Source organism: Oenanthe melanoleuca, chromosome 1A (assembly GCF_029582105.1).
Source record: "Oenanthe melanoleuca isolate GR-GAL-2019-014 chromosome 1A, OMel1.0, whole genome shotgun sequence".
NCBI classification, from domain to species: Eukaryota; Metazoa; Chordata; class Aves; order Passeriformes; family Muscicapidae; genus Oenanthe; species Oenanthe melanoleuca.
The window spans coordinates 51,146,760-51,173,122 of record NC_079334.1 but is presented as its reverse complement, the minus strand read 5'-3'; the positions used below and the strand labels follow the sequence as shown (position 1 = coordinate 51,173,122).

Below are 26,363 nucleotides of genomic sequence, written 5' to 3'. Positions count from 1 at the left end.
CTATTAATAATGGTATAGAGGAGGGGAAGAATACTGTAACTGTATCTGGACATACAAGAATTTGAATTAACTATCAAATTATTGTGCACTTATATTGCCAAAATCATGGAAAGAGATACTTTGGAATAATTTACTAACAATTACCTTATCCTTGAAAGGGAAAATGAATGCTACAGTGAGAAATGCAAATGCAGTAGTATTTGCTGCTAAATATTCTTTGCTTACATGTGGATGGAATGCAAGAAGTGTAGCAGGGTTGGAATGATTAATGCAGCCCCTTGGTGTGGCTGCTTTGGTGTGCCACTCAGTAATGTGTAACAGATGTTCACCAACAGGTAGAAACTCAGAATCACATGTTACAGTTGCACTGACATCCAAGTGCTTAGTTCCCCAGGGCATGCAATAATATCAGTGCTTTGTGTATGAAGAAGCATGATGATCCAGAGCCAAGAGGAATGCTTGTGCTCTTCCAGCACTCTCATTTCAGCAGGTGGGTTGTAGTTTGATCTCTGATGATAGTGAGTTTCTTCTGTTCTTGTTCTTGGAGCAGAGTGGAAGCAGAAGGTTCTTCAGCACAATTAGGTGGAATTTTGTTCAGAATAGAATGTTATCACTTAGTTCAGTTCTTCAGAGAGAAGGGAGTACAGCTTATAGCCTTTGGGAATCTAAATACTTGAATCATAATTTGCTTCTTGAGTTTTACTGCTTGTATTTGCAATAGGTTCTGAAAATAATATTTATTACTGGTCAAATATTCTGCATATAGAAAAGCCATGGAGTTGTGCTCAAAATGAAGTGGTGAATCTTCTTATCAAAAGCTTTCTGTGGAAATACTTGATTAGACTTAGCCTGTGGCTATACCATATCTCCTGAAGTACCCTTGCATAAAATCAAGTGGTGGTACCCACATTACAAAACTGAAATGAAAGCCTCTTGGAGATGGATCTCTGGATAGTCTCACATGATAGTGGGACTCCTTTCACAACTTGGTAAGATTTCACCATAACTCTGCTTCATCAGCTTGAAAATCTGTAGTTGCTGAATATTTCACTGTCAGCTTTTGTTTTGGAATGTTGTGTGGGTTGCCTGGGGTTTGTGGGTTGGGTTTGGGGTTTTTTTTTCCCCAAATAAGTGCTACAGATTTGATTCTTTTATTAAAGTTAATAAAAGTTGCAATTTTAATATTCTTGTTCATTTCCTGAAAGTTTTGCTGTTAACCATACTGTCCACAGATGTGACCCCAACAGGAGGGTTTCACAATAGTGTCACATCCAGTGTATGATGATACAGTCCGTATTCTAAATAATGCTGCCTTGGTTACATGGTTACATCTTATCATTTGGCTTTATTCTTCCTGCATTGACAGCGGGAGGTTTTTAGTGTGCAGTGACAGTTCTCAGTTCCTGTCACATGTATACAAATGTTGCATTTGGCTTTCCTCTGTTTTCCCTCACCCTGACACCTGCTCCACCCTGTGTGCAGCACAGATATCATGTCATATAAAGCAAAGGACATGAGGGGCTGTGATAAAGCTCCAGACAGACATGAGTGCAGAATGCACCATTTTTGTTCGTGAATTCTTGCAGCAGATGCCTAATTAAAAGGGGAGAAGTCAGGTTTTCTAAGCTAATTCTGCAGAATCTCTTTGTACTCCCTAGATAAAAAACACATACCCAAGGCTTGATACAAAGTAAACTTTGATTCCAAGTTTTAACACTGCCTATATAGCCAGAAAAACATTAATCCATTGTCTAGACTTCAAGGCATTTCTTTTCATGGCTTGTTGCAGAAGAGATAGAGTTGCAGCTCTACGAATCATCAAAATCATGAATGAAGACTCACTTGAAGCCTGCCTTGGGCTACGCATTAAGGTTCCAGTTCCCAAATTCTGGTACGCAGTACTTCCTATTTATGATGCAGAGAAGCAAGACCAGGTTCTAAGATTTTCTTGAATACATTCAACATTGAGTGATTTGAAGCTACAGGCCATGATAATTAGTCTCAGTTGTTCCCCAATGGGTGATTTCAGGAAGACATAGCACAACAGAATGTGCAGCTCAATTTAGTAAGAGGGAGGATAAATTCACAGCAGGGGTGGTGGAGTCCCCATTTATCCCCAGGCACAGGGAGGGTAAGTCCAAGCAGTATTTCCATGATTAGCTTTGCTGTGTTACTGCTTGTGTTCGTGTTAAAGGTCTGCCCCAGGCAAACCCCTGGACTCAGACCATGCTCGATGGGTCTTTCTACAGTAACAAGGTCCCAAATATCAGATACCGCTCCCAAAGACCAGTGGCTTCAGGACAAGACATCAGTCTGCAACAGAAGCCAAGCCTGCATATACACACCAAGTCCTGTAAATTCCTGAAGAACAAGTCTCTGCCTCCCTGGGCAACAAAATAGCTCAGTCTGCAAGCCACTTGCTCTTGCAACCCCCTTTTCTGTAGAACAAAAGGCAGAGAGTTAATTAAATATAGCACAGATAATAAACAGCATAGAGGATGTATGTTACAACTGTGCACTACCATGTTTTGACACTGACTTTAGAATCAGAGCAGAAACATTCAGGTCAGCTTCACAGTTGGTATATTCTGTCTCTAATACCTATTTCTTGTTCAGAAAAAAACCCATAAAACTACCTATACATCATAAAATAACCTTATTCATAATCCATAGTCCTGGTAACATGCTAGCCAGGCCTGTAGCTTTAAATAACTGTCCCCCAATCAAACAATGAGCTCCCCATTAATGTATCTCCATTTTAACCAACCATGACTTCAGAATCTCAAAACTAACATATTTCAAAGCTGACTGTCTCTCTATAACATTCGCATATTATGACATTGAAAGTTCAGTTGTCTCTTCTCACAATACAAGGGAAAAAACAGGGAAAAGGAAAATTATGCAAATATGATCCTTCAGTTGAAAGCAGTAGTTGGAATATATTGGGAATTACAGCTTTATTTTGCCTTAGTGATGCTGAATTTCTGTTTTAGGTGTTTTAAATAATCACCACAAAATAAGATGCATAGTTTAAATTAAGGATAAAGAAACTAAGTTTGGCACAAATGTTCCAACAATCACCAGGTGCTTGAATAGTCAGTTATTGTATCTCCTAGCAGACCACCTTGGCACATCATATCCTCTTCCACTGTGACTAAGTCTGAAAGAAACTAGTTATATTTAGATTAAGAATTAATATCAGTTTGAAAATAAACCACATCAAATAACAGGTACTAGTATCTGGAACATTTGTACCGCATACCCATCGCTCAACAGTTTTAGAAAGTATCTGTTTATTTATTTCACATAAATGTATTTACATTAAAGGAAATTCACACCACTGAAAATACAACATTTACACATTCACAGATATACAGTTTTGTACTCTCTCCTGTGTTAAGGCCAGGCACTCAGCTCTTCTATCGCTGCAATAATGACAATATGAATTTTTAGCAGATCAAACAACTGGCAGGCTTAGTGGATTTTAAGCATCATCATGCTCTGTATATGGTGGTTATACTCTTCAAGCTTTTAGATGGCAGATTACTTCACTGAAGAAAAATGCCTCCTGCATGGTATTTGTATAAGCTTCTATAAATCATAAGTGTATGTATATAGTTTCTGTTTTACTGTGTTATCAGTGATCCTTACTCTATAGACTTCAGTTATCCTTGTAGTAGTTATTAAAGTTAATTCGCAGCAGAAAGTCCTCCAAATGTGGTTGGTATCCTCTATTTACAAGCTTTGTTACCACTGGAAGAAAATAAAAAAAATAAAGTAAGCTTCAACTAAGATTACTATTGTAAATTCATCCTTGACAACATCTGTGGCTTTTAATTAAAAAACAAACAAACAAACAAAAAACCATAATGTAGAAATCTAAGAACAATAGAAATGTATATTTTAACTTAAGAAAAGTCCAGTATTTCTTTCTGGCATTATAAAATATTTCAAAAAAATGCAAAAGAAAGACTATGTGTCTAAGTGAAAGTGCATTATTCTAACAAAGCATGTACTCAACAAGTTGCTTTCATAGAAACAAAGAAAACACAGAATCTTTCACAATAAGATGGTGTGTTCCTATCATAATTTCAACTGACCAGGAAGCATGTTTAGGTCCTCAGGAGACCTCAGTGAAAGAAGCAGCTCTGCTGAAGTTTTCTTGAGCAAACTCCATTGTGAGAGAGAAAATCAAAGAGAAATTCCTAGGACAAACCCCTCACACACTATGAATGAATAAACCAACTGCTCTAAACATCCTTACTTACAAAGCAAATATGCCAATAGGAACTCCCTAAGCTCACAAACATCCCATGCACTAATATCAAGGGAATTAGCAAGCAGCAGCATGCAAGGAAGAAGGGGAGGTGTATTATTAGAAGGGCCCGAGCCAAAGCCATTGAAGTCCAGACAACTTTGTATTGGCTTTCAATGGATTCTGGATCAACCCACTGTGGAAAAAGAGCAGTTTACAATACATGGTGACTGAAGGTACAAGTGGAGATGAACAAGCACATATTTGTTTTGTAGTGCTTAATAAAGAGTGTGTAAAAAACTGGTCACTCATCAGATTTCCTTACGGAATGGTCTATTAATCTCTGTCCATGAAGCAAGCATAGATCTCGTAGTATGGGCTTAGGTGGCTCCCACAGGTGTTCTGATTTCCTGTAGAATTTGGAAGCAGCCATTCTAACTCATCCTGAAATATTTGTTTTTGGTCCTTTGATACCATTTTTGGGCACCCTTAAAGAATAAAAAGGGCAGCTCATTTCCTGGAGAAGATAGTCTGAACTAGGAAATAGTGTAGAAAAATAGATCTAAGAAAAGCACCTCCTTCAGGAATTCAAGATTTTCTAAAAAAAAAAGGAACCCAAACCCCACAAACCACCTTTATACTAGAGGAAGGATCAGTAATGTACTAAAACACAAGCAAGATCTGAAAGACAAATGGAAGGTAACCATTTCAGCACATTATAGCCTAAGCTGACAGTGAGATGAAATTTTAACATGGGAAAGGAAAGAACACTTGGCAAATGATCCACGTAGTCGAAAAACTTGCCTGGAGCATGTGCTGGGAGGCTCTCTGAGCTTTAGTCCAAGATGGGAATCATAATTTCCAAATTTCCTATCAGTGGCAAAACTCAACTACTGCATATATATCTAAAATCACTTCTAAGTGGTATCTAACTATCTCTCGTTGCTGCCAATAAAAAGTTCCACAACTCAATTTCAGAGAAAAGAAAAAAATGCATGCTTGTAAGTACAGCTAAATACCAAATACTTATTTGTGAATCAGCAAAAACTTACAGTCAGTTTTGAAATATGTTAGATTTCTTGTGTGGATGTCTTAATTGATGCATATGCAGATCTTGGCAAACCACAATAATGCAGTTTTCATTTGGGAACTACACTTGCAACACTTCCTAAGTATACAAATATTCCTACTTCTACATTATACTACCAAAACATTCCAGTTGCCAGTTGCCCTTCTACCTAGAATTTATGCAATTTCTTACCTTTGAATAAGAAATGGGAGTAGTACTTGAAGGTATTGTATGACTGCTGCATCAGACCGAAGTTGGGATGAACAGCCATTTGCTTCCCTGCATCGAAGCTCCACGACTGAGAGATGAGCTGGCTGCGGAACTTCAAAATGAGGCTGAAGATGCTGTGGATAATGTTCATCACAGGGGCTGCCTTCTCTGTCAACAGACCCCTAACAGCACAAAAACAACTTCAGAAATTAGTTGATGTAGTTTATTGGTTGTAAGACTAGAAATACAAAGGAGTGACAATCCTTTACGTTAAAGATAATTGCTTAAAAAAATCCCCAAGACTGCAGCCAACAAATTTTAAACAAGGTGCCTAAATCTAAAACAGTTTACTTGCACTTCCAAGAAACTTATATTTGTCCTAGAGTATCTGACTTCTAGAATGACATCTGCCTTTGCAAAAGAGATGACATTTAAAAACACTATGCTCTGAGTTTCCTTAAACTTTAATCTCCTCGCATCCTACCACCTGTTATCCAAACAGCAGCTCTAGGCAAGTCTTTTCTGATTAAAAGAGAGACATGAAAGAAGAGATTTCTTTTCTTGTTTATAATTTCTGCTCCTTATCATCTCCCTCCATCTCACCACTTCATCATTTCAGTGTACACTCTTCAAAAAGAAACCAAATAAACTCCTACTCCTTTCCTTTTAGTCACACCAGTTCTCTGCCTCACAAGCAGTAACTAAGGGGCTAAAAGCCTGAGATTCCTAAAAGACAGGAGTCTCTTGCACTGCTCTAGACAAAGGCATCTTTTTGTCCTTTCCAAGTCCAGCCCCAGTCACTGCTTATATATTAAGAGCACACACATTGTACAGGAGATGCATTTTGCATCCTTAGCATTACTCATGATAAATGAAACAGAAGTGATTTACAAAGGACGGAGTGAAAGAAAAAAAAACCTGTGGCATGTGTGCCCTTAGTTTAGGGATCTTAGTTTAGAGCTGTCCTGAGTAGAGTGGAAGCTTGCAGAAGCATGGTGAACAGAAGTGGGAGGTAATTCAATGAGTCCAGGGAAAAGGATGGATAACTGAGTAAAAGTATTGAAGTATAGACCTTGTAAGATGCCATGAAGTTTGTTTCTTACACAAGAACTCTTTCATATGTAAAGATTACTTAATGTGTCACATAAAAGTCAGTTTGGCACAAATACATTAGGCTAGGACTTGCCACTCCCTTGTATTTGAAGTAATAGTAAGTTTAGTAGCTTGCCTGAAGATTGCTTTGTTGAGGTATTCAGCATGTGTTCTGTGAATTTCTTCTAGGTTGCCCACAGAAGACAGTTTGTTTCCAAATTCACACCATGTAACATGAAGAATCTGATTAGCAATGTAACCTTGAATCACTTTCACAAAATGCTGCATCTCATGTTTATACAGCTGGAGCTGTCGAAACTGAACAGAATTTGATGCACGACTCACTAAAGCTGAAAATAAAAGCAGAAATAGATTATCAGCCACAAAGACCATCTAAAATCAGAATTTTTAAAGGAATAAAGGTTTTTATTAGTGGAGTCTGTTTAAAATGCCAAGGAAGATTTTTAAGAAAATTGTGGTTTTGAAGTTTGACATGACTGTATATAAGCAATTGTCTAGCAGAGGGTGCTGAAGGCATTTGAAACAATTCTCTCCTGTTCACCAGTTACACATACCAGTGCGCTTTAAGTGAAACCAAACATCCTTCAGAGTCCACACCATGTGCTTCAGCTGAAGCAAAAAGGAGAAAATCTTGTTGTATTTATTCATGCAGCTCTCAGTAATGACAATGTTCAGAGGCCAGTCAACCTGCAAGAAATAACAGCGCTGATCATACTACATTTTTTATTAGAAATTTTAACATTATTTCAAATATAAGTATTTCAACAATTATTATGTATTTTAGTAATGTAATGCAATGGTCAAGCTAAGTAAATCCCATAGTTCCCATTACACATTATTTTACTCCATTCTTAGATACTCCATTCTTATTAACATAGTCACTTTACCATTGTACATAAGAACCATGGAATAACTGCAGTACTTCACCTTGCTCCACACTTCCTTACCTTGTACCTGAGCTCTAAGCAACTCAGAGCATCTGGTGCATTGGGCTTGAACATTTCTGGGAGATACTTGAGGGCAAAAGAAAGATTGGAAGCAAGCTGGGTGTCACCATGAAGACTGTACTGTAGTGCTTTATTGAGGATAGAATTAAGAACCAATGGATTCAGCAGTTCACCAGGTGTTTGTCCTGATCCAAGCTAGGGATAAAAAAAAAAAAGTCCTAATTACACCATATTAATAAGAAGTCTTGGCTGTTGAACACAGGTGAATTAATGCACAATAGTAAAGTGGAGACTATCCTGCCTTGATTGGCAAGTTTTTACTTCTAACATAGGAATGCATGAACAGCATAAGAAGCAACTAATGAACTATCTTCTGTTCACAGCATGAATGTAATCTCATATCTACACTGATTTATTTTCGTATGTCTGCTGTGGTTCAGGAGCTGCTACAAGTTCCTTCTGCAGGGAATAGAATCTTTAGAAAGCCAGGGACCCAACAAATTTATCTAACTTGAATCTGCCTATCTCATCACCTCAGCACTCTCAGAGGTTTACAAATAAAGCTATTCATCAAGTCTAAATCCCCAAGTGCTGCCCCTAGTTGGGTCTAAAGTATTTCCAGGACTCAGAGAAATGCATGAACTCTCCTACAGCCACCTATCTCCACAGGCAACCATCTATATCAAATCTATATCAACCCAATATATAGGCTCTCTCTCCTACCTTACTGTCTTCCCCATGAGCACAGCAGCAAATCATGAAAATACTGCCTTATCAGAGGGCCCAGCACTCTCTTCACATGCCCTCCCCTCTGCTCTCTATTTGAGGATGTTTAAGGTAAGAGCAAGTAGCTTATAACACAGGCCCTTCCACTGGATTTTAGCAAATGGCAACAGGCTCTTCCAGCCCTGCTGCCAGCAGACAGGAGTGGACAGCAATAATGCAGGAGTTTTCACAGAGAAGAGTGAAATATCCTTCTGTGAGTGCTTATCTGCCCAAGACCTTTCTTCTCTATCCTTTCAACACTACTACAACACTTGCTACAGACTTCTCGACACAGTACAAAACAGGAAAACTCCACAAGCCAGGATTCCAATTCACAACATTCCCTCATTCCCATCCAAATCAGTTCAGAGGCATCAAAGTAAAACAGACAACCCAAACACTGGGGTTAAGACAACAAAGCAAATACCTTCTCAAACAACAGGTCACTGAGTGACTGAGCAAACTCCCCATCTTCCATTAACAAGAAGTGTCTCAATGCTTCAAAATGCTTCTCTACGTTCAGCTCCACAAAGTAGTAATCAACTATTGCTTTGTTCACAAGAGAAACACTACAAATAAAAACACAGAAAAGGTATTATACTTACATGCAACTCCTTCCTTACTGTTAACATTCAGCTGTGGCTACATTAGATTAATGCTCCAGTACTTAACTCTGTACTGAGTACTTAACTCTGCTGTCTAAGACAAGATGTTATTCATACAGGCAAAAAACATGAGACAGAAAATCTTCAACCTACCACTTCAGGCAATTGGGTTCTGAAAAATACTGGGAAATATTTTAAGATTGGCTACACAAAATGATCTTTAGAAAATACTGCTGGGCCTGGAGCAACATTTTATTAATAGAATTTTTACCTCTGCCAAATACACAAATTAAGAGACTGTTAAATTCTCAGTAAGAATATACTGAAAATATATTGAAAATATATTGAAAAAGCTCTGTCACCAGATATTAAGGGCAGAGCTATACTACAGTCTACAGTACAATGCAGGTCTTCAATCTAGCTCTAAATAATTTAACTTGACTATCAGGGATAGGGAATTCTGGCAGCACAAAAACTCAGGCTCAGTTTGCTAAATATGTGAATCTGTACACAGGTCATTCTGGTAGCCAACCAGATGTTTAAAATTTAGTTAGACAATAACATCTTCTACATTGCACCAAACTTTGAGTATAGCATACTCAGAGCTAACAGATGGGAACTTACAGGAAAGCAGATTCTAAAAAAAGTGTCTGTGAGTAATTATGTTCATGACAAAAACTAATCTTGCACAAAGTAACAAATAATTCTTTTAATTTTAATTTAATGGTTTAAACTTAATATTGAAACATTTAAAATATCATTAGATAAACTAATTAAACTGTCCAACATATGTGTGGTTTCCTTATATATCCCAATAGTAACAAGAACATCATTATACCTCAAAACAGGCTAGAAGCTGGAGTTCCCATGGAAACATGAAATATACCCTGATCAATATGAGATTTCAAATAATGAAAAGATTTCTTTTTACTCCATTAGCTTTCATCTTTCAAATACAAATTAGCACACATATTATAAAGAATACACCTTCTTTCTAAAAGAGCAATGGAACTAATCATGTCAAAATCACTGCTGCACACAAGACTTGCCTCTGAGCACTTACATTCCAAACAGACATTCAAATTTTTAATTTGCACATAAGCATCTAAGTTTATGTTATTATTTATCAGGAAGATCTAAACTTTTTAATTAGTAATGGACCATTTACTAAATTACTTCTAGGAGCTAAGACCAAATTTAAGAGATCTACGAGGAACTGACTCCTGTCTCAAAACAGAATACAACATTAACTGCAAAATTAATTGCAAAATTCCTAACAAATACTCACTGAGATACAAGTGGAGCAGTAATAGAACGTTTCATCAGCACTGGCAGAGACAAGAGCTCACTCAGCTGTACAGCAGTTTCATCTGTTGCAGACTGCACCATAGGATCCACAGGAAACGTGTATGATCTTGGTATCACGTGATGCAAGAGATGAGAGACTGGTGGTTCTGCTACATTTAAAAATATACAAACATGGTAAGTTATTGTATTTCACAAGTTTAATAACACTATGCATATAAACACCTCTAGGTTAGAAAATGAACATGATGAAGTGCATTCCTCATCTTTGTGCCTAGGAGCAAATTGTTTGGCCATTGCAGTTCATAACATTGGTAATTTACTGGTAAGTCATGGCATTCAGCTTTCTTGCTCAAATTTACCACACCTTCTATTGATCTACTGTTCCAACAATTCTACTCACACATCAAATCATAACTATCTTGATACTTTTCAATACAATACTGATCCGATAAGGCTTTCAAATAAGCTTGTTCTTTCTTCCATGTATCTTCCTCTTCGCCATCCTCCTCCTTAGTTGTGGGAGCATTAGCTTCAGAAGATAAAGTTTCTTGAGGCACAGTATCTTGTGGAACAGCCTTTTCAGGTTCTTCTCTCTAAAATTCATAAATAGACAAATTTTATGAGAGATGCTGGCTTTGTCTGCTCAGGCTTAATGTGTTCCTACAGGTAACTGCCTTGTTGTTCCAAAAGAAGAGAAAAGCCTACTCACGTGTGTGTTTCAGACATGTAAAAACAATATGGTTTTACAGTGACTACTAGATTAAGAGAGAAATGTATTACCTTAACTACCAGTGTGTTCAATTCTTCAAAAGAAAAATAAGTCCTCTCAACAACCATTTTTTTTTCTTACCTGTAAGCTCTGTGAGGAATCTGGAGAAGGGTCCTTGTTGACAACATCTGCAATTATTGTAAATACAATTAAAGTCAGCATTTACTTAAACCTACTTATAATACTTGGTTGAGATCTGCTCCTAAAGTTGTTCAAAATTCCTGTATAAACTATCACAAACAACCACATTGATAACAGTACTTGCCCACAGTCCCACCCAGGCAGTTTCATGCATATTCTCTACTTAAGGACCTTAAAAGTCCTGCCTCACAAAGTTTCAAGCCAGATTTTTTTTTAATGCTGTTTCTTGTATATAGGAGACAAGTCTAAGCTCAAATTTTTTCCTCTGAATTCTAGTACTAAATGAAAAGTCATGCAAAGAATTAAGTGGAAAAAGGAAGAAAGTACTAATCTAGAAAATAAACAGTTACTTTCACAAGCCCTTAAACAAATGCTGACTGAATAAACCTAATTTTATTTTACCTTCTTGTTTCTTTTCTATTGAATTTTCCTCTTTATCATCTTTAATATTAGCATCAGGAAAGTCTGTAACACTATCAGATATCTGTGACAGCGGCAAAGTCTCTTCCTTAACCTGTGATGGTTTTGCTTCCTTTCTGCTCCCTTCAGCAGGAGGTAACTCTTCACTGTACAGAAGTGTCTGAACTGTGGAGTCAGATGAAGAACCTGAAATGGTTTTACGATGAGGAATGGGATCACTTTCTGTAGATGGGGCCCATTTCCCTATCTGGATGCTTGACTGGGATGCGTGTCCAAAGGGGCTCCAGCGGGATTTCACAGGCTCTGTATCCGACACCAGCTCCCCGATTTTGATGTGTGACTGTGAAGCGTGCCCATGGATGTTCCAGCGAGGTCTGGCTGAGACCACCTCTGACACGTTTTCACCAATCTTGATGTTGGCATCAGATGCATGACCATGGCTGCTCCATCGAGGCCTTGTGGGAGCTACGTTTGACACATACTCTCCAATCTTAATATTGGCTTCTGAAGCATGTCCATGGACATTCCACCTGGGCCTTGAGGTCTCTGCCTCTGAAGCATAATCCCCAATTTTAATATGAGCTTCAGAAACATGCCCATGAATATTCCATCGGGGTCGCCTAGGTTCAACTTCAGAAGTATAGCTGCTGCTTTTTATATGGGAATCTGAAGAATGCCCATAAGGACTTGGATGTGGCTGGTAAGTGTCCACCTGAGATACATATTCTCCCACTCTAATGCTGGAATCAGATGCATGTCCGTGAATATTCCACCGAGGCCTTCTGTTGTCCACATCAAACACATTTTCCCCAACTCCAACATGTCCCTGCCAAGCTGCAGATGGTCTGAGAACTGTATTAAAATCATACTCGCTTTGCTGATGCAATGGTGCATTGTCTTCTTCTGGTGCTCCCCTCAAGACAGGCTGACTTTCACTCCCTTGCAAAGTCTCAGAAAGATCTGAGTTAATATTTCGGAATGCTTCATCTAGCAAAGATCCTTGCATCCTAATGGCAATAGACTGTTCATCTTGTGACTTTGATAGGAAATCTTCTATACTCACATTGGATTCAGGCAAGGGCTCAGCACTGTATAGAGAACTGCATGCTTTCTCAGAATTTTGGAGATTGCTTTCAGATCCTGATGCTTTAGGCTGAAAATGCTCATCAGCATTATTATTTTCTGGCTCTGCCGTGGGCAGTGCTTTGTCAGCAGAAGCAGCATTTCCCTTTTCAGGCTCAGGTTCTTTTCTGCCAACTGTCTCATTAGAATGCAGAGGTTTCACAAAAGACGCCTAAAAAAGAAATAATTATTACACTGTATGGTTGGTCGCATATCAACCTACTAATTAAGGTATCCCTTTATTACAGGATTAAAAATTTTCCAATTTTTCTGATTTACTATAAATGATGACTACTCATCTTGCTGTTACAGTGAGCCTTGTGTTTACTGAACTGAAATGAACCATGAAATGAAGTCCCTTTAGGGAAACTAAGTTTATGTAAGAAAACAAACTCACTTGTGAAGGTGGATCTTTCTCAACAGGGTTTTTATCCAAAGCCAACTGGCACTCTTTATAAGGAATAATATCTAATTTTCTCCTGTAGTTTCCATCTGGAAGTTTTTCCAGCATTTCCTACAAGTAGAAAAAGTCTGTAAAAACCAAGTATCAAATTTTCTAAATTACATTTCTTAAATCTTTTAGAGATACCTCAATGTGTTTTTGATCTTCTAACAGAAACTTAAGACGGACTGTTTCCAACTTGTGGCGCTGGATTTTCCATAATGTTCTTTGTTCCCTACGGGCTGCATCATCAGAAAGCTTGCTATAATGGTCAATTAGTTCCTGCCTATATGAAGGTAAAAAGAAAGCTAAGTTACAGATTTTTGCACTCTGATTTTCATCTTCCCTTCTAAAGACTAAGACCTTTCAGCACTTCAGAACTGAGAACTGGTTCTTAAAATGTAGAAGCCAGAGGCTTCAGTCAGAGAGAACAAACAGGTGGAAAACACAGGACTGTATTTTTAGTCAATATTTATTTCTGTAACTATTTTTAGTAAGTCATTCATTTGGCTTAAGAAATTTTAGATGAAACAGAAGAAAAGGAAATATCAATTTAACTCTACCTGCTTTTTACTTCTGCTTTGGCATAAATGTGACCGTGTTTGCTGGGGGCTTTGCTTTTAAATTGTAAGATGCAGATAAATTTTATTCCTGAAATTTTGATTATAACAAAGCCCAGACTGGATAGGGTTGGCAGAAATGAGTGGGTCTCAGATTTTTTGGCCACTAACCATCCATAACAAAATTGCTCACAGACTACCAAAAATCCTTACATCCATCTTCTAACTGCAAACATTACCCTTGTAGAACAATGTCTGCAAGCTACTAGTACCATAAATTTTAACATACAATAACTTTTTCCTGAGATCTTAATGATGGTTTTGAAGACTACTCAGATACATTTACCTTGCCTTTTTCTCCAGTTCTTCTTCTAAAGCTTTCAGTCTTTTTTCTCTCTCTCTGAGCTCTCGGGCATAGCTGAAATCATCATCAATCTCCTCCTGCTTTATCGCAAGACGACGCTGCATAAATATTTAACACTTTTAAAAGCTGTTCTCAACACAAGCTGTAACACACAAATCTACAAGAAGTTCTTATTTGTACACCATGAGCCACTAATTCAACTTCAGTACAACATATCCTTTAATTTATTTTTAAGAAATACAATTTGCCTCTAGAAACACAGAGAGATACCTCTTGGTCCTTGGCAAACTGTTCTTTCAGCTTCTGAAACTGTTCCCGTTTCTTTGCATCCAAAGCCATTCGTTCTGATATTTGCTTATCTGTATTAAAATCATGATACTGTTAGTTTACATTAACAAACTCACTAGAAAGCACATAAAATGCCACTGTAACTTACCACTAATGGCTTTCAGTACTTTGCTAGCAGTTTCCCGAGCATGAACAATTAATTCTTGTTTGGCAATTTCCATGCGCAAATCCTAAAAAAAGCAAAACAGCCAAGGTGGAATTTTTTCTATTATCTTCGATTTGAAATACACTGTTGCAAAGACAGATATACATTTTATAATGGTTATTAATCAATTAATACAACAAAAATACTAATAAAACAATTAAGTAAATGCAAAATCTAAAAACTAGTATTGAAAGTTATATTCCACATTTTAAAACAAATCAAATCCATCTGATATATACATTAAATTGATGGAATCTGAAGGCCAGAAGTCCCTTTGTAGCTAAAATGTTCTGAAAAAACTAATTAGCTAAGGAGATTACAAACAGTCTTATCTGGTTACTAATTCGCTCATCTCAATTGTTAAATTAGAGTCTAACAGTCTTTTCATTATAGGACAAACTTATACTTTTAAAAGTCCTATTAAGTAAGTTTATTTGCTGCAATTAAAACTGCAATTAACCCATGAAAAACTATGGGTATGACTTCAAATACAAATTCTTTATAGACTATAGCAAAAATTAAAATTGACTATTTCAAAAAACTTGTAATGAAGCATTTATTCCCTTATTCATTTACCTTTTCCTCCTTGCTTATGGAACTGTATCGGGCAATTCTTTCCATTCGACCTACATACACTGCACAATCTCTCTCTATTTCTTTCAGTTCTTCAAGTGAAAAAATAACTGAAATCCGGGGAACAGGTATATCTGACCAACATATATAATGCTGAAAAACAAGAAATTTCCTTTTACATACATCTTTAAAAGTGTAAAATTTTATATTATGAATTTGCATTATACATTTTTTTAACTTAGTCATGCTTCCAGACACTGACACAAACCTCCATACAGGATCTAAAGCTTTTATTAGTATCATCTTTTGGCATTTATATCATTCAAAGCAGGAGACAAAGGTACAATGGTCCACAACTTGGATCAAAGGTTAAATTCTTAAGAGTTCTGTCTTTGCTGCTGAAAATCTAGTACATACATTTATACCAATCATGTTCTAAATGTCTCAAACTTTCCTTTTCTGAATATCCAAATTAACTGAGCATGAGTAACGCGATGCTGAATGCATCTCTCATGTCAAAAGTTAGGTTTTGTTCACTTATATCCCCACAGATCCCACTCAATAGGAACTCTCTAGGACAGAACTAACACCCCTACAAGAGAGAGCTCCACACAAGACAAAACTCTCAGAACCATGGCCAGTACACAACAAAGAGAACTTATTCTTTAACTATACCTGGTCCTCCTGCTCTGCCTCAATATTCCTAAATCTCTGAAGCTATTCAATTCAGTGCAGGAAACAGATAATACAGCTTGAAAGAAAAAACCAAACGAGTGCACAGCACACTCACACTGGATTCTCCCAGTCTACTGCTAAAAGCCCCGAAGATGGGCTGTATTCCTGGGAATGTACTAGCCTGAGCAGAAGGGAAGACCCAGGTCTTGAGGGCATTATCAAAAAGGGATGAAATATGCCTGGCACTCTCAGACAGATGGAAGATGATTGAACCTGGGTGCCATATGACTTGGGGGAAGATACTGTGCTAGTGATGCATAAAGCTGTAACTTATCATGGAAATGATGGCTGAGACTTTTACAAAGAGCCTAGTACTACTGGCACACCTGAGTCATGGTCTGGGAATGGTTAGCAGAGCAGGCTCAGGGGAACTGGCAGAGGGACATTTCACTTGAGGTATCAGGCTTATACCTGACACTACACAGCTGATAATGAGCTGCTCTGCTCTGTGAAGACTGAGCAGCTCTGATCTCAGAGAACAGTAGCTACCTGGGAATGTCTACAGACTTCAGACACCTCTCTGCTTGTTTTATTTTTGGACATATAGAGAGAAGAGGGAAGACACAAAGCAGCTCAACATGGTTTTCTTATCAAGAACAAGAATTGTTCTGCAAAATATCAATAAACAGAACTACTTAAGCACCTCTTGAAAATGTAGTGACACAGCTGGAAGAGCTATGCAGAACTGAGCCATGACCTGGTTAAGTGAGGCAGTTTTAAACCAAAAAGGAGTAGTGCAAGAAGTGGAAGGCACTTGCTTGAATGCCTAAAACATTTCTGCTTTCAATACAAAGGAAAGAAATACAGTATTTGCATTGTATACAATAAATGTATATTTCTGCAGTGAGGTGGATGATCAGCTCACAAGTATCTGAGAGCAAGTAATTGCCTTTCATGATCCTACTTACCGGGTTTAGATACAGGAGTACTTACTATAAACCTAGACTCCTGCTCTAGAGTGACATGATTTTCTCAATGTAATAGGAAGGAAGCAACCCAAAACTTACCCTAGGACAGCATAATTTCAGCAAGTTTATGGTTTTCCCACATATGTATACATCATTAGCAATATGTTTAAGAAATACTGGGACACAGTCTTCTACTTCTTTTGAAATCAAAACATAACCGTGAGTCCAGTAATGTTTATCTATGTAACAAAAAGATGGAAATATATATTTTAGTTATTTAATTAAACAGCACAAATTATGTAAATTAGAAATGCTCCATATATACTGTACCTCTGAAACAAAGATAATCCTCATTCACCTGAATCATAAATTCTCCATAAACATCCCTGAATACACCACTGTATACCCAATCATAGATAAATCTGGAAAAAAAAAAAAAAAAAAAAAAAAAAAAAGTACAATATTGAAAATCAATCCTCTTGCATCCTCTCCTTTTTTATAACCAAGGAGTTAGTATGCTCTTTAAAATCTCAAAAGACACAAACTACAGGCAGGATAAAAAAAGCCATCAATTAAGTGCTGTGACACTGAAATTTAAATATACAGGAATTGTAGCTCTACACTTTTCTTAAACTATTTTAATAGAATATTTCAGCAATAGTTAGTTTAGATACAAGAACAGTGCATCAATTAAAACAATATTTTATTCCTGCATATCAATTTACCAAATATATTAAAAAAATGTATAGAAAACTTTGCAGCACATCAAGGGGACAGCAAGAGAAAAGCAGAAAGGATTTGTTTTAAACAGAGATAATTTCAGCAGGGAGAAACTAAAATGGCATAAAACAAAGATGCAATACCAAGCACTTTTTCCCCAGACCCAGAGGCATTTTTAATATACATGCAATGATGAGAACTACTATTTTGGCATATTTATTCATGCTTTTTCATATTTTCCCTGTGTGAGCCAAACTTTTGAAGAAATAAAAAACCCACTATTTTTATACAACACAATCTGAGGCTATAGATAAAAAGGCTCAGAGTTCTTGGAAGACTTTTTTTTTCTTTTTTCTTTCTTTTCTTTTTTATTTTTACTTAACACTGTGCAACAAAGAGGAAGCATTTAACACAGCAATCACTGCTCAACTTCAAGGTTCTAAGTAAAAGTTTAAGAACATTTAAATTATTAAGTCTTCTATTAAATTATTAAATACTTCTACGATTTATTTGAGCAACAACTTGTATTATTTAATTTCTTCCAGGTTAATAAATGAGTGAGTAACACTTTTTGCAGATAACAGAGGCTTCCTTCCAGGGTAGTCCTGATCATGTATAATTGATGCTTCAAGAGATATCTGCAGCAAATTTAGGAATCAATGCAGCAATCCAGATTTTTTTAGGTTCCATGTGATGCCCTTGGTATTTCAGAAATCTGCCTTCCTTCTATAAATAGCAGGGTAAGAGCTGTGAAGATATTTCAGTGAGTCTTCTGGTAAATCTGAAATTAAACTTCTCTGAAGATCATTTCACATAGAAGGAAGAAACACAAGAAGGGTGGCCATGGGAGGAATCCTAAATTTAGAGCATTTTACTGACTTTTGTTTTATCTTCTAGGTATTTTTACATTTATTATATAACATTGCAAATGATGAACTACAGCTATAATTCCTGTAAATAGCTATTAAAAATTGACCATCTCTTCAGATGTCTGTAATTTCTAAATTGATGTGCGCTGCTTAATAAAACTATTGCAATCCAAGGAACTCTACTTTTAATTACTCCTATTATCAGTTAGTTACATGTACTTAACAAAGAACAGATATTTTATTCATTTTTGCTAAAAAGCCCACAACAAAAAGACAGTGGAAAAAAGCATGAACTTCCCCAGTTTGTACAACAAAAGAAACTTGTCAGTTTCCAGTTTCAGGATTTTAACTGAGGTATGAGGGAAAAAAAAAAAAAAAAGAAGCGTATCCAAATCATATATTCCAGTATGAATTTCTATGACAAGAAGCAAGTCTTATTTACATATATTTATTTACTAATCTAGCCACACACAGCCCCTTGCATTGTATTGAGCTAAGAGGACAGAACAGCAAAATTAACTAATTTTGATATATACTGCATATGCAACACGTATTTTTTCTCAAAATATTAAAAGCCATTGTTAAGCACACAGAGTTACTCACCAGATTACCAATTCATAACTCTTAAAGTCAATTATGCAGAGAATAGTATGGACACACCTTGTGTATGGCTCACAGCTTGTCTTCAACAAAGACAGAAGAACTGGATAATGCTCATTGCTACAATTGTTGAGAGCCTCTTTGTACAGATATGAAAGCAATTTAACACCCTAAAAAATTAAAAATATTTTAACATTAGGCAACAATCTTCACAACAGCTTCAATAACAAAAATATATGGCTTTACATATTTCACTAGACACAGAAGGCAGGATTCATCTCATTTCCTCCATCAGTTAAGATCACTTTACTTGACCAAGCTACCTCAAGCTCACTTTATCATTTCTAGAGTGAAACAGGTATGTTTAGAGCTGGATTTACATGACTAGAAAGCTTATTTTGAGCCCTTTGTTATTTTAGGAATTGAAAACACTGGACAAATTTCCAAATTTTTAAGTATCTGTTGAAAGGATTACAATGTTCTAACAAGAAGTCCAGGATCATAGCTTTGCTAGCAGAGAGACCAACACTGAGTATTTAAGGTAAAATCCGACATAATTTGAAGAATACTAACATTGCAACCCAAAACAAACATAAAAACACCAAACAAAAAATCACCGTAGGAAATGAAGCACCAGCTCCACCACTGATCCCCAGTGCCGTTGTTCCTATGCCACACAGTTCAGCTAAATACCTAAAAAACAGTATTAAAACATATTAAAAAAATTCTACCAGAAGTCACCAAGATCAGTGATGAACTTCACTGAATTTGAATACTGTACAACAATCATACTCTATCTGCTGAATGATAACAGGGATAACAAAGAAACTGAGTATAAAGACCTTATATGTTTTCCCTAGAATATGCTAGATATAAAAAAAAATTCTGTAAAACAGAGAAAAAATACTGATAGACTAAGTAAGGATGCTCATGTAATATGGTCTTTTTTAGTGTATATGAAGAGATTGCACTTTTTCTGCTATGAAAAGCTTAAACATTTAATACCATTCTCTTACCTCAGCTGACGACCTAATTTTCTGAATAGAAAGCTGATTGTTAGAAGACTTAAAGTAGGAGGTGTTGACAAAACACAGGCCCGGTAATATTGAAGATACTTTCTCAGTCCACTTGTGAATGCCTGGTATGAACAGAAAATATTTAGCCTTACTGTGAAAGTTAACAGTCTATCAATGTCCCTCATCAATTGCATCGGCATGAAAACAAACCTTTTATAATATATGGCATATATTTTATAAATAAATGGCATATGCAAGTAGGGGGGGCTTGTACACCAAAGTAAGGAGCAGGTGAGGGTCCATGCAATTTCAGACATTCCAATGAGCAAGATGACACCTCTATACCCTTCACACATTCAGTGCACAGAGCCTGTAGCCATGCACAGTGAAATAAAATATTTTGGCTCAGCTTCTTTGACTTGTCCTTTGAGAAGCCCCTCATTCTTTATAATACCAACCCAGGGAAACCTGCTTCCTTACTTTTATGCCTAAACCAGATACTGCAAAAAACTTATCTAGAACTTTATCTAACAAAGAGACCTTCTGAACAGAAATTGAATAACATCACTGTAAACCAAATACTCAGAATGAACATCTTCATAACTAATTCTAACTTAATTTTATGTAATAGGAAGAGATTAAATAACCAGATGTTACAGAGTGTACATACAGCTCAACATAATATACAGAGGACAGACATGGAAAATTTGCACTTAATTTTGAACCAAGGAAAAGTAATTAAAGCTACTCAATACCATAGTTCTCTACCTCAGATTTTATTTTTGAAAAAAAAAATATATACACACAGTGTACTAAGAAAGTTTTTGTATTTTTATTTCATACATCTCTCTGTATAAATATATAATGTTTTTAAAGCATTCAAAAATTCTAATTCTTTAGTTCACAACAGAACAACGTGACTAAACATATCACACTTCGGGTAACAAAGCCATTTTACTGCATGTTTCAAAGCAAGCCCTCAGAACAGAGAGTTATGATTTAAATACAGTAGCACTGTTCCTTGCTGACCTGGGATGGAGCATTACCCTAAAAATACTTTGCAGTTTTGCAGAATGCAGAAATTCCAGCTTTACATGAAATCAGTCATCTTCTCTACCTTAGCTAATTGGCCCATTAAATCTAGTTGATTAAATACAATTGTTTTACCTGAAACACGAGTCCTTTGCTGTATGAAGAATCCAAAACAGGCTGAAGAGAAAATCGACTTAGCCGTGTGTAATAGGTTCCATACTCTGCAACTTCTGAGAGAAGGTTATGCATTGTCTCTGGTGATGTTCCAGACACATAGACCCCCTCCCTTATCACAAATGACTGAGCAGCCTAAAAGGACATAGGGAGGAAAAAAAAGGCAGATTCAACAATTTCAGAGCTGTGTTCTGATTTAAAATAGCAAACACACACAAAAATAATAGCAAATTCTCAGTTTAGACTCAGGTGACTGAGACTATACAGCTAGAACAGTGAGATAAATATTGAATTGTAGCAAAATTGCAGGAGTACGAATGATGTCTTCAAATATACAGAATAAGACTCATTATCTAATTCCTTAAAGAAAATCCAATCTACAAAATTATTTACACATCTATTTTCAAGTAATCATAAACCCATTTCCCCTTTAGAGAACTACAAATACTCTTAGCCTATTCAAGTAACATAATCACTGCAATATCGAAATACTGCCTTGTTGACATTCGGCAACATTCAACTTCTTAACAGTAGCCACAACTGCAATATCTCAGCAGAAACAAATGTATTGAAAACCTCTATGAAGAAAAGAACAAAAAGATTTGACTAAGAAGTGTAGATAAAAATCTTCCCTACCTGGTTAAGTGAAAATGTGGTAGATACCACACCAATGAGGACATTCAAGACATCCTTAACCAGTTCAGGTTCTTTCACCAGTACAAGCTGAGGAAGCTGAAGTACAGTATTAGTAAACAGTTGCAATTCCCCTTCTCGAAGTTTATAAAATTTGTCAAAAGCTTCTCTCCCAGCTTCAGTAAGATATGGTTCCTCTTTTTTACCAGGTGGGCTGTGTCAGAGTAAACACAAGATTACAGAGTGATTATGTGAAAAGAAGGAAATACAAATCATACAGAAAGGAAAAAGCATTTCCAAGTTTTCACAGAGTTCCTCACAGAAAAGTCACATGTAATATACATTTTTAAGGGAATGTGCATTCAGTCAATGAAACCACAGCTCAAACTCAGTACAGAGAAGTAATACATAGATAATTTGAACATCAGTTCAGATCCAGAACTACCAGCTGCTTTTATGTCGATATACTGGGAGATATTTGTTAAATTCTTCTCCTGCTCTAGAATTACCACTCCCTCTTTTGAAACTGAAAATATGGAATCATTTTAGACTGAGACAAATTGCATAGCACATAAGAAGTCAAAACAGTTAGAAAAATGCTGCATTTCACACAAACAGTGTTTTCCTAATCCCTTCCGTTTTTTGACAAAGATGATTTTATATCTTCCTATGAAACTGCTGCACTCTAAGAACCAGTTTGCTGAAACCACACAACCTCTATTCCTTTATCCTCATCAAAGCAGTGCACTGAAATCTGTGAACTAAACATGCTCATTTCACTATTTATACTGAGGTCATGTGGAACTAAGGTGCAATGCACCTTCACACATTTGCATATGGTGCATATAAGTTTACCAGTAAGATCAGACACATACTACCCAATTCTTTCCCAACATCTTCGTTTGCTGGGTCCATATGTAAGTACTGCATCCCACAAGTCTATGTCTGGAGTGATGCTCGGCTCTGACTGAGAATCAGGAGTCAGATTGGATGCTGACTGGAATCCCTCATCTTCTGACTGGTCTATACTTTGGGGAACCTGCCAGAAAGAGCTCAAATGTCACACATGAAAACATTTTACTGAAGATACATTTGCTAAAGAAAAAGATGTTTTGCTATCATTCATAACCAAATGTGACCCAACCTCTCTCACCTACCCTCCCTTTGCATCAATTTAAAGTTTTTACTGTAGGCACTCTTCATTTGATGAGTCTCTACAGGTATTAATACCCACACATAAAAAACAAATCACCTTCAAAATAATATACTATGCTTGTTGGTATTAAACTTGAAACTTTCTTGTTTGGCAAGCAAATTGAGAATCTGAGGTATGGACATTCAATAATATCTAGCATTAACAAATGATCCAGCACCCAGATCTTCAAACTTGTAAACATTTTGTTAACTATGACTAACGTAATTTGTTCCCTAATTCATATGCAGAAAAATCTCTAAGTGTCCAAACAGTGTATATGCTACATCCTCAACTCCCACTGAACAAGAGCCATATGTGCAAAATTGCCCTCAATTTTAGTAAGACAATCACACCTACATAAAAAGCAGCATATTCATCAAGAAATCGCAGATTTTCCAGTTTGATAGAAAGAGTTCAGCACTAACTCAAAAAGGTTCTGGATCTTCTAGGCTACAATTTACATCCACATGTGAATACTGAATAGCAAAGGGTTTCTCTGTTTCATGTGTTTGCCTTCAAGTTTCAATTCAGACCCCGAATTAAAGGAATTAAATCAATTAATCCATATGTTAAACAAGATGAGGATCTAACGGTAGGCTATAAATAAGCCTACCTACACACAGTAAAAATGGAAAGAATGGAGAAAAACTCTAGAAGTGTATCTAATACTTCTATGAGAATAAATCAGCAAAAGTAAACAGAATTGACAGCAAAAGGGGAAAAACGATACAGTAGAAACTTCAGACACTGAAAAGGTAAAAGGACAATAGGAACTAGGCCATTCAAAGGGAAAAAAAAACCCAGAAAAAATGCTTTAAGATATAACAAGCCAAGACAACAATACAGCAAGGCAAGGTAAGGCAATCTGAACAGCAAGGCACATACATTCAAATAGGGATCTTTAGGCAGTCAGTCTGAGCACTGGCATGTAAGCCACAACGCAGAGGAATTCAATAGACAAAGCAGGCAAAAATGCAAGCAGAAAGGTCGCTAGGACAGGGAATGTATGGATACAGCTGATGGCTTAAATCCATAAAGCCTATGGCCACATCATGGGTTTTGACACAGCTACAGAGCAAGATCAAGGTTTTTGTTATCATACATCTCCAAAAAGCTTATCTGGCTCTCTGCAAAATAAAGAATCCCTACTCCATCTCAAATTCCAGTGCTGTATGCTTCTATCACTAATTGAATTATTACCTATATTTTACACTATAGTTTCAAAGTGACACATGAAAGCATGCATACACTCGTTAGTCCAAAACAAATGATCCCGTACTTTAATTGCAAGTCCAGACAAATCTGCATTGTCAGGCACTGGTGGTAAATCCAGCTTGATGTCCATGTCATACGTACGGCTGTGGACAAGAGCACCGAAGAGTGAGACACGCGTTTCCTTCTCAAACTTGTCCCCAGCAGGACAGCTCTGTGAGAACAGCCCTATGGCAGGGAGCCCAGTGCCAGGCGCAGCCTCCATGATCTGAAGCGTCTGCTGAATTGTGTCGTTGAACTGACACTCTTCGTTTGTTATCAGAGACTGTATGTCAGCTTCAAACACACTCACATCGTAATAGTCATAACCCTGGTATTTGACATTCCTCCCAACGTATTTGTTGTTCAGAAAATAGTCCTTTTTCTGTGGTACCAGCTGAGGAGGACCTGTTCCAGCAAGCTGTACTAAGAGATCTAAGACAGAATTAACTTCAGTAAATGGTAAGCATTCAGCTGTTTCCAGTTCCTCCACAAGATTCTCCAGTCTATCCGCTTGAGCACCAAGGCCAGCAACTCTCAAGTTGAAAGACAGCATCAAAATTTTGTTTTTCACTGGCAGTCTGGAAACGTTTGACTGCAGCTTACGAGCTTCATCTTGAAAAAGGTTCATGAACAGGGCATTATAAGCAATCCTTTTCAGATTTTGCTTAGCCCTTCTCTTGCTGATCTTCTGCCTGCCTAAGTGAACCTTCCATGGCAAACCTGTCAAGTGTGCTTCACACAAGTCACTGAACAACTGTGTAATGCTCTCCATTTCTAATGAAACTGTCAGGTTTTGGCAGTTACTGTCTGGGTCTCTGATTTCATGGGAAGGAAAACCTGAAAAACATCAGGAAAAGGAAGAAATTCGTAAGGTGTATAAGAAGTTGGTGAGTATGCTTTAACTTAAACTGTGCCCAAATGAAGACAACTGACCTCCCACATATCTAGGGGATGAGCTATGAAAATCCCACTTTATCACCAGTGAAGTGATGGTGCAGGAAGCTTAACTCCAGACGCCCAATTTTTCTCGGCAGACTGAAATAAAAGAGAGAACGCTGTCCTGATCTAACCCCGGATTCCTGCGGGAACACCTCTACCTTTTTCCCGGAGATATCCACCACCTCCCTTCCCCCGCGGCGGGATCTTCAGCCGCGGGCAAGACGCGGGCGGTGATGGTGACGGGAGGCGAGCGCACGGCTGGGCTGGAGGGCACCCGCCATGGCTGGGGCGCTCCGCAGCGCCCACCGAGGGCAGCCGGGGAGGAGCTGCCGGCGGCGGGGCTCACCCTGAGCATCCAGCTGGGCCCGAGCACGGCGCGCCAACCCCCTCCAGCCCCCCGCCGCCAGCAGGGCCCCGCGGGGCTGCCCCTCGCCCTTCCCGCCCTCGGCCGCCGCCCGGGCCGTACCTGCGGCGCTGCAGCGGCAACGCGCCGCCGCCTCCTCACGGCGCCAACGACGTCACCGGCGCGCGCCCGGGCCCGCCCCACTGCCAGTGAGAGCCGCCGTGCTGCCCCGCCCCTCAGAGCCCCTCAGGCCCGCCCCACTGCCAGTGAGAGCCGCGGTGCCGCCCCGCCCCTCAGAGCCCCTCAGGCCCGCCCCACTGCCAGTGAGAGCCGCGGTGCCGCCCCGCCCCTCAGAGCCCCTCAGGCCCGCCCCACTGCCAGTGAGAGCCGCGGTGCTGCCCCGCCCCTCAGGCCCGGCCCGCCCCTCAGAGCCCCTCAGGCCCGCCCCGCCCCTCAGGCCCCGCCCCTCAGAGCCCCTCATAACCGGCGCGTCAGGCAGCGGCAAAAAAAAAATGAATCCCCGATGTGGGACTTCCGTGAATCTTACACCATTCCTGAGCTACTCGCCCTAAATGTTGTCCCCACTCAGCTGACAAATACGTAACAAAACGCTAGTGCCAGAAAGCGATGAACCACGCTGGGCCCGAGCTGCGGGAGACAACTGCAGCCTTGTGACGGTCTTTTCAAACAGATTTACCAAGTGTACGCTGTTTCCCCCCTTAATTCATGTTTAAAAAAGGCTTAGAAAATACGTATAAAAATGCAACATTAATGTGATTCAAATACTAT

General features: G+C 38.1%; 1 protein-coding gene across 2 annotated transcripts; it reads right to left on the bottom strand.

Annotated features, from left to right (window-relative positions):
* Positions 1-3,651: 3,651 nt before the first annotated feature.
* Positions 3,652-25,776, bottom strand: TUBGCP6 (tubulin gamma complex associated protein 6). 2 transcript variants are annotated; one of them, XM_056482529.1, is made up of 26 exons: positions 25,698-25,776; positions 24,318-25,129; positions 22,719-22,882; positions 21,847-22,057; positions 21,172-21,345; positions 20,005-20,126; positions 19,606-19,681; positions 19,049-19,158; positions 17,130-17,221; positions 16,899-17,038; positions 15,160-15,309; positions 14,527-14,608; positions 14,361-14,449; positions 14,073-14,188; positions 13,314-13,452; positions 13,122-13,238; positions 11,585-12,896; positions 11,123-11,169; positions 10,673-10,865; positions 10,253-10,421; positions 8,787-8,928; positions 7,595-7,789; positions 7,202-7,334; positions 6,763-6,976; positions 5,517-5,716; positions 3,652-3,753 (listed from the first exon to the last, which is right to left on the bottom strand). In XM_056482529.1, exons 2-26 carry the CDS (start codon positions 25,062-25,064, stop codon positions 3,662-3,664), a joined length of 5,226 nt encoding a protein of 1,741 aa, XP_056338504.1. In that variant the 5' UTR covers positions 25,065-25,129; positions 25,698-25,776; the 3' UTR covers positions 3,652-3,661. The 2 variants fall into 2 exon arrangements, with proteins under 2 accessions (XP_056338504.1, XP_056338505.1); XM_056482530.1 differs by lacking the exon at positions 25,698-25,776 and adding an exon at positions 25,226-25,327.
* Between the last annotated feature and the right edge of the window lie 587 nt (positions 25,777-26,363).

Coding starts and splice junctions, on each gene's coding strand:
- TUBGCP6 (XM_056482529.1), bottom strand. CDS start 25,064: ATGGAGAGCATTACACAGTTGTTCAGTGACTTGTGTGAAGCACACTTG. Junction 14,609..15,159: donor CCATAAGCAAGGAGGAAAAG/GTAAATGAATAA, acceptor TGCTTTTTTTAG/GATTTGCGCATGGAAATTGC. Junction 5,717..6,762: donor CTCAACAAAGCAATCTTCAG/GCAAGCTACTAA, acceptor TTGTGCTGTTAG/GGGTCTGTTGACAGAGAAGG.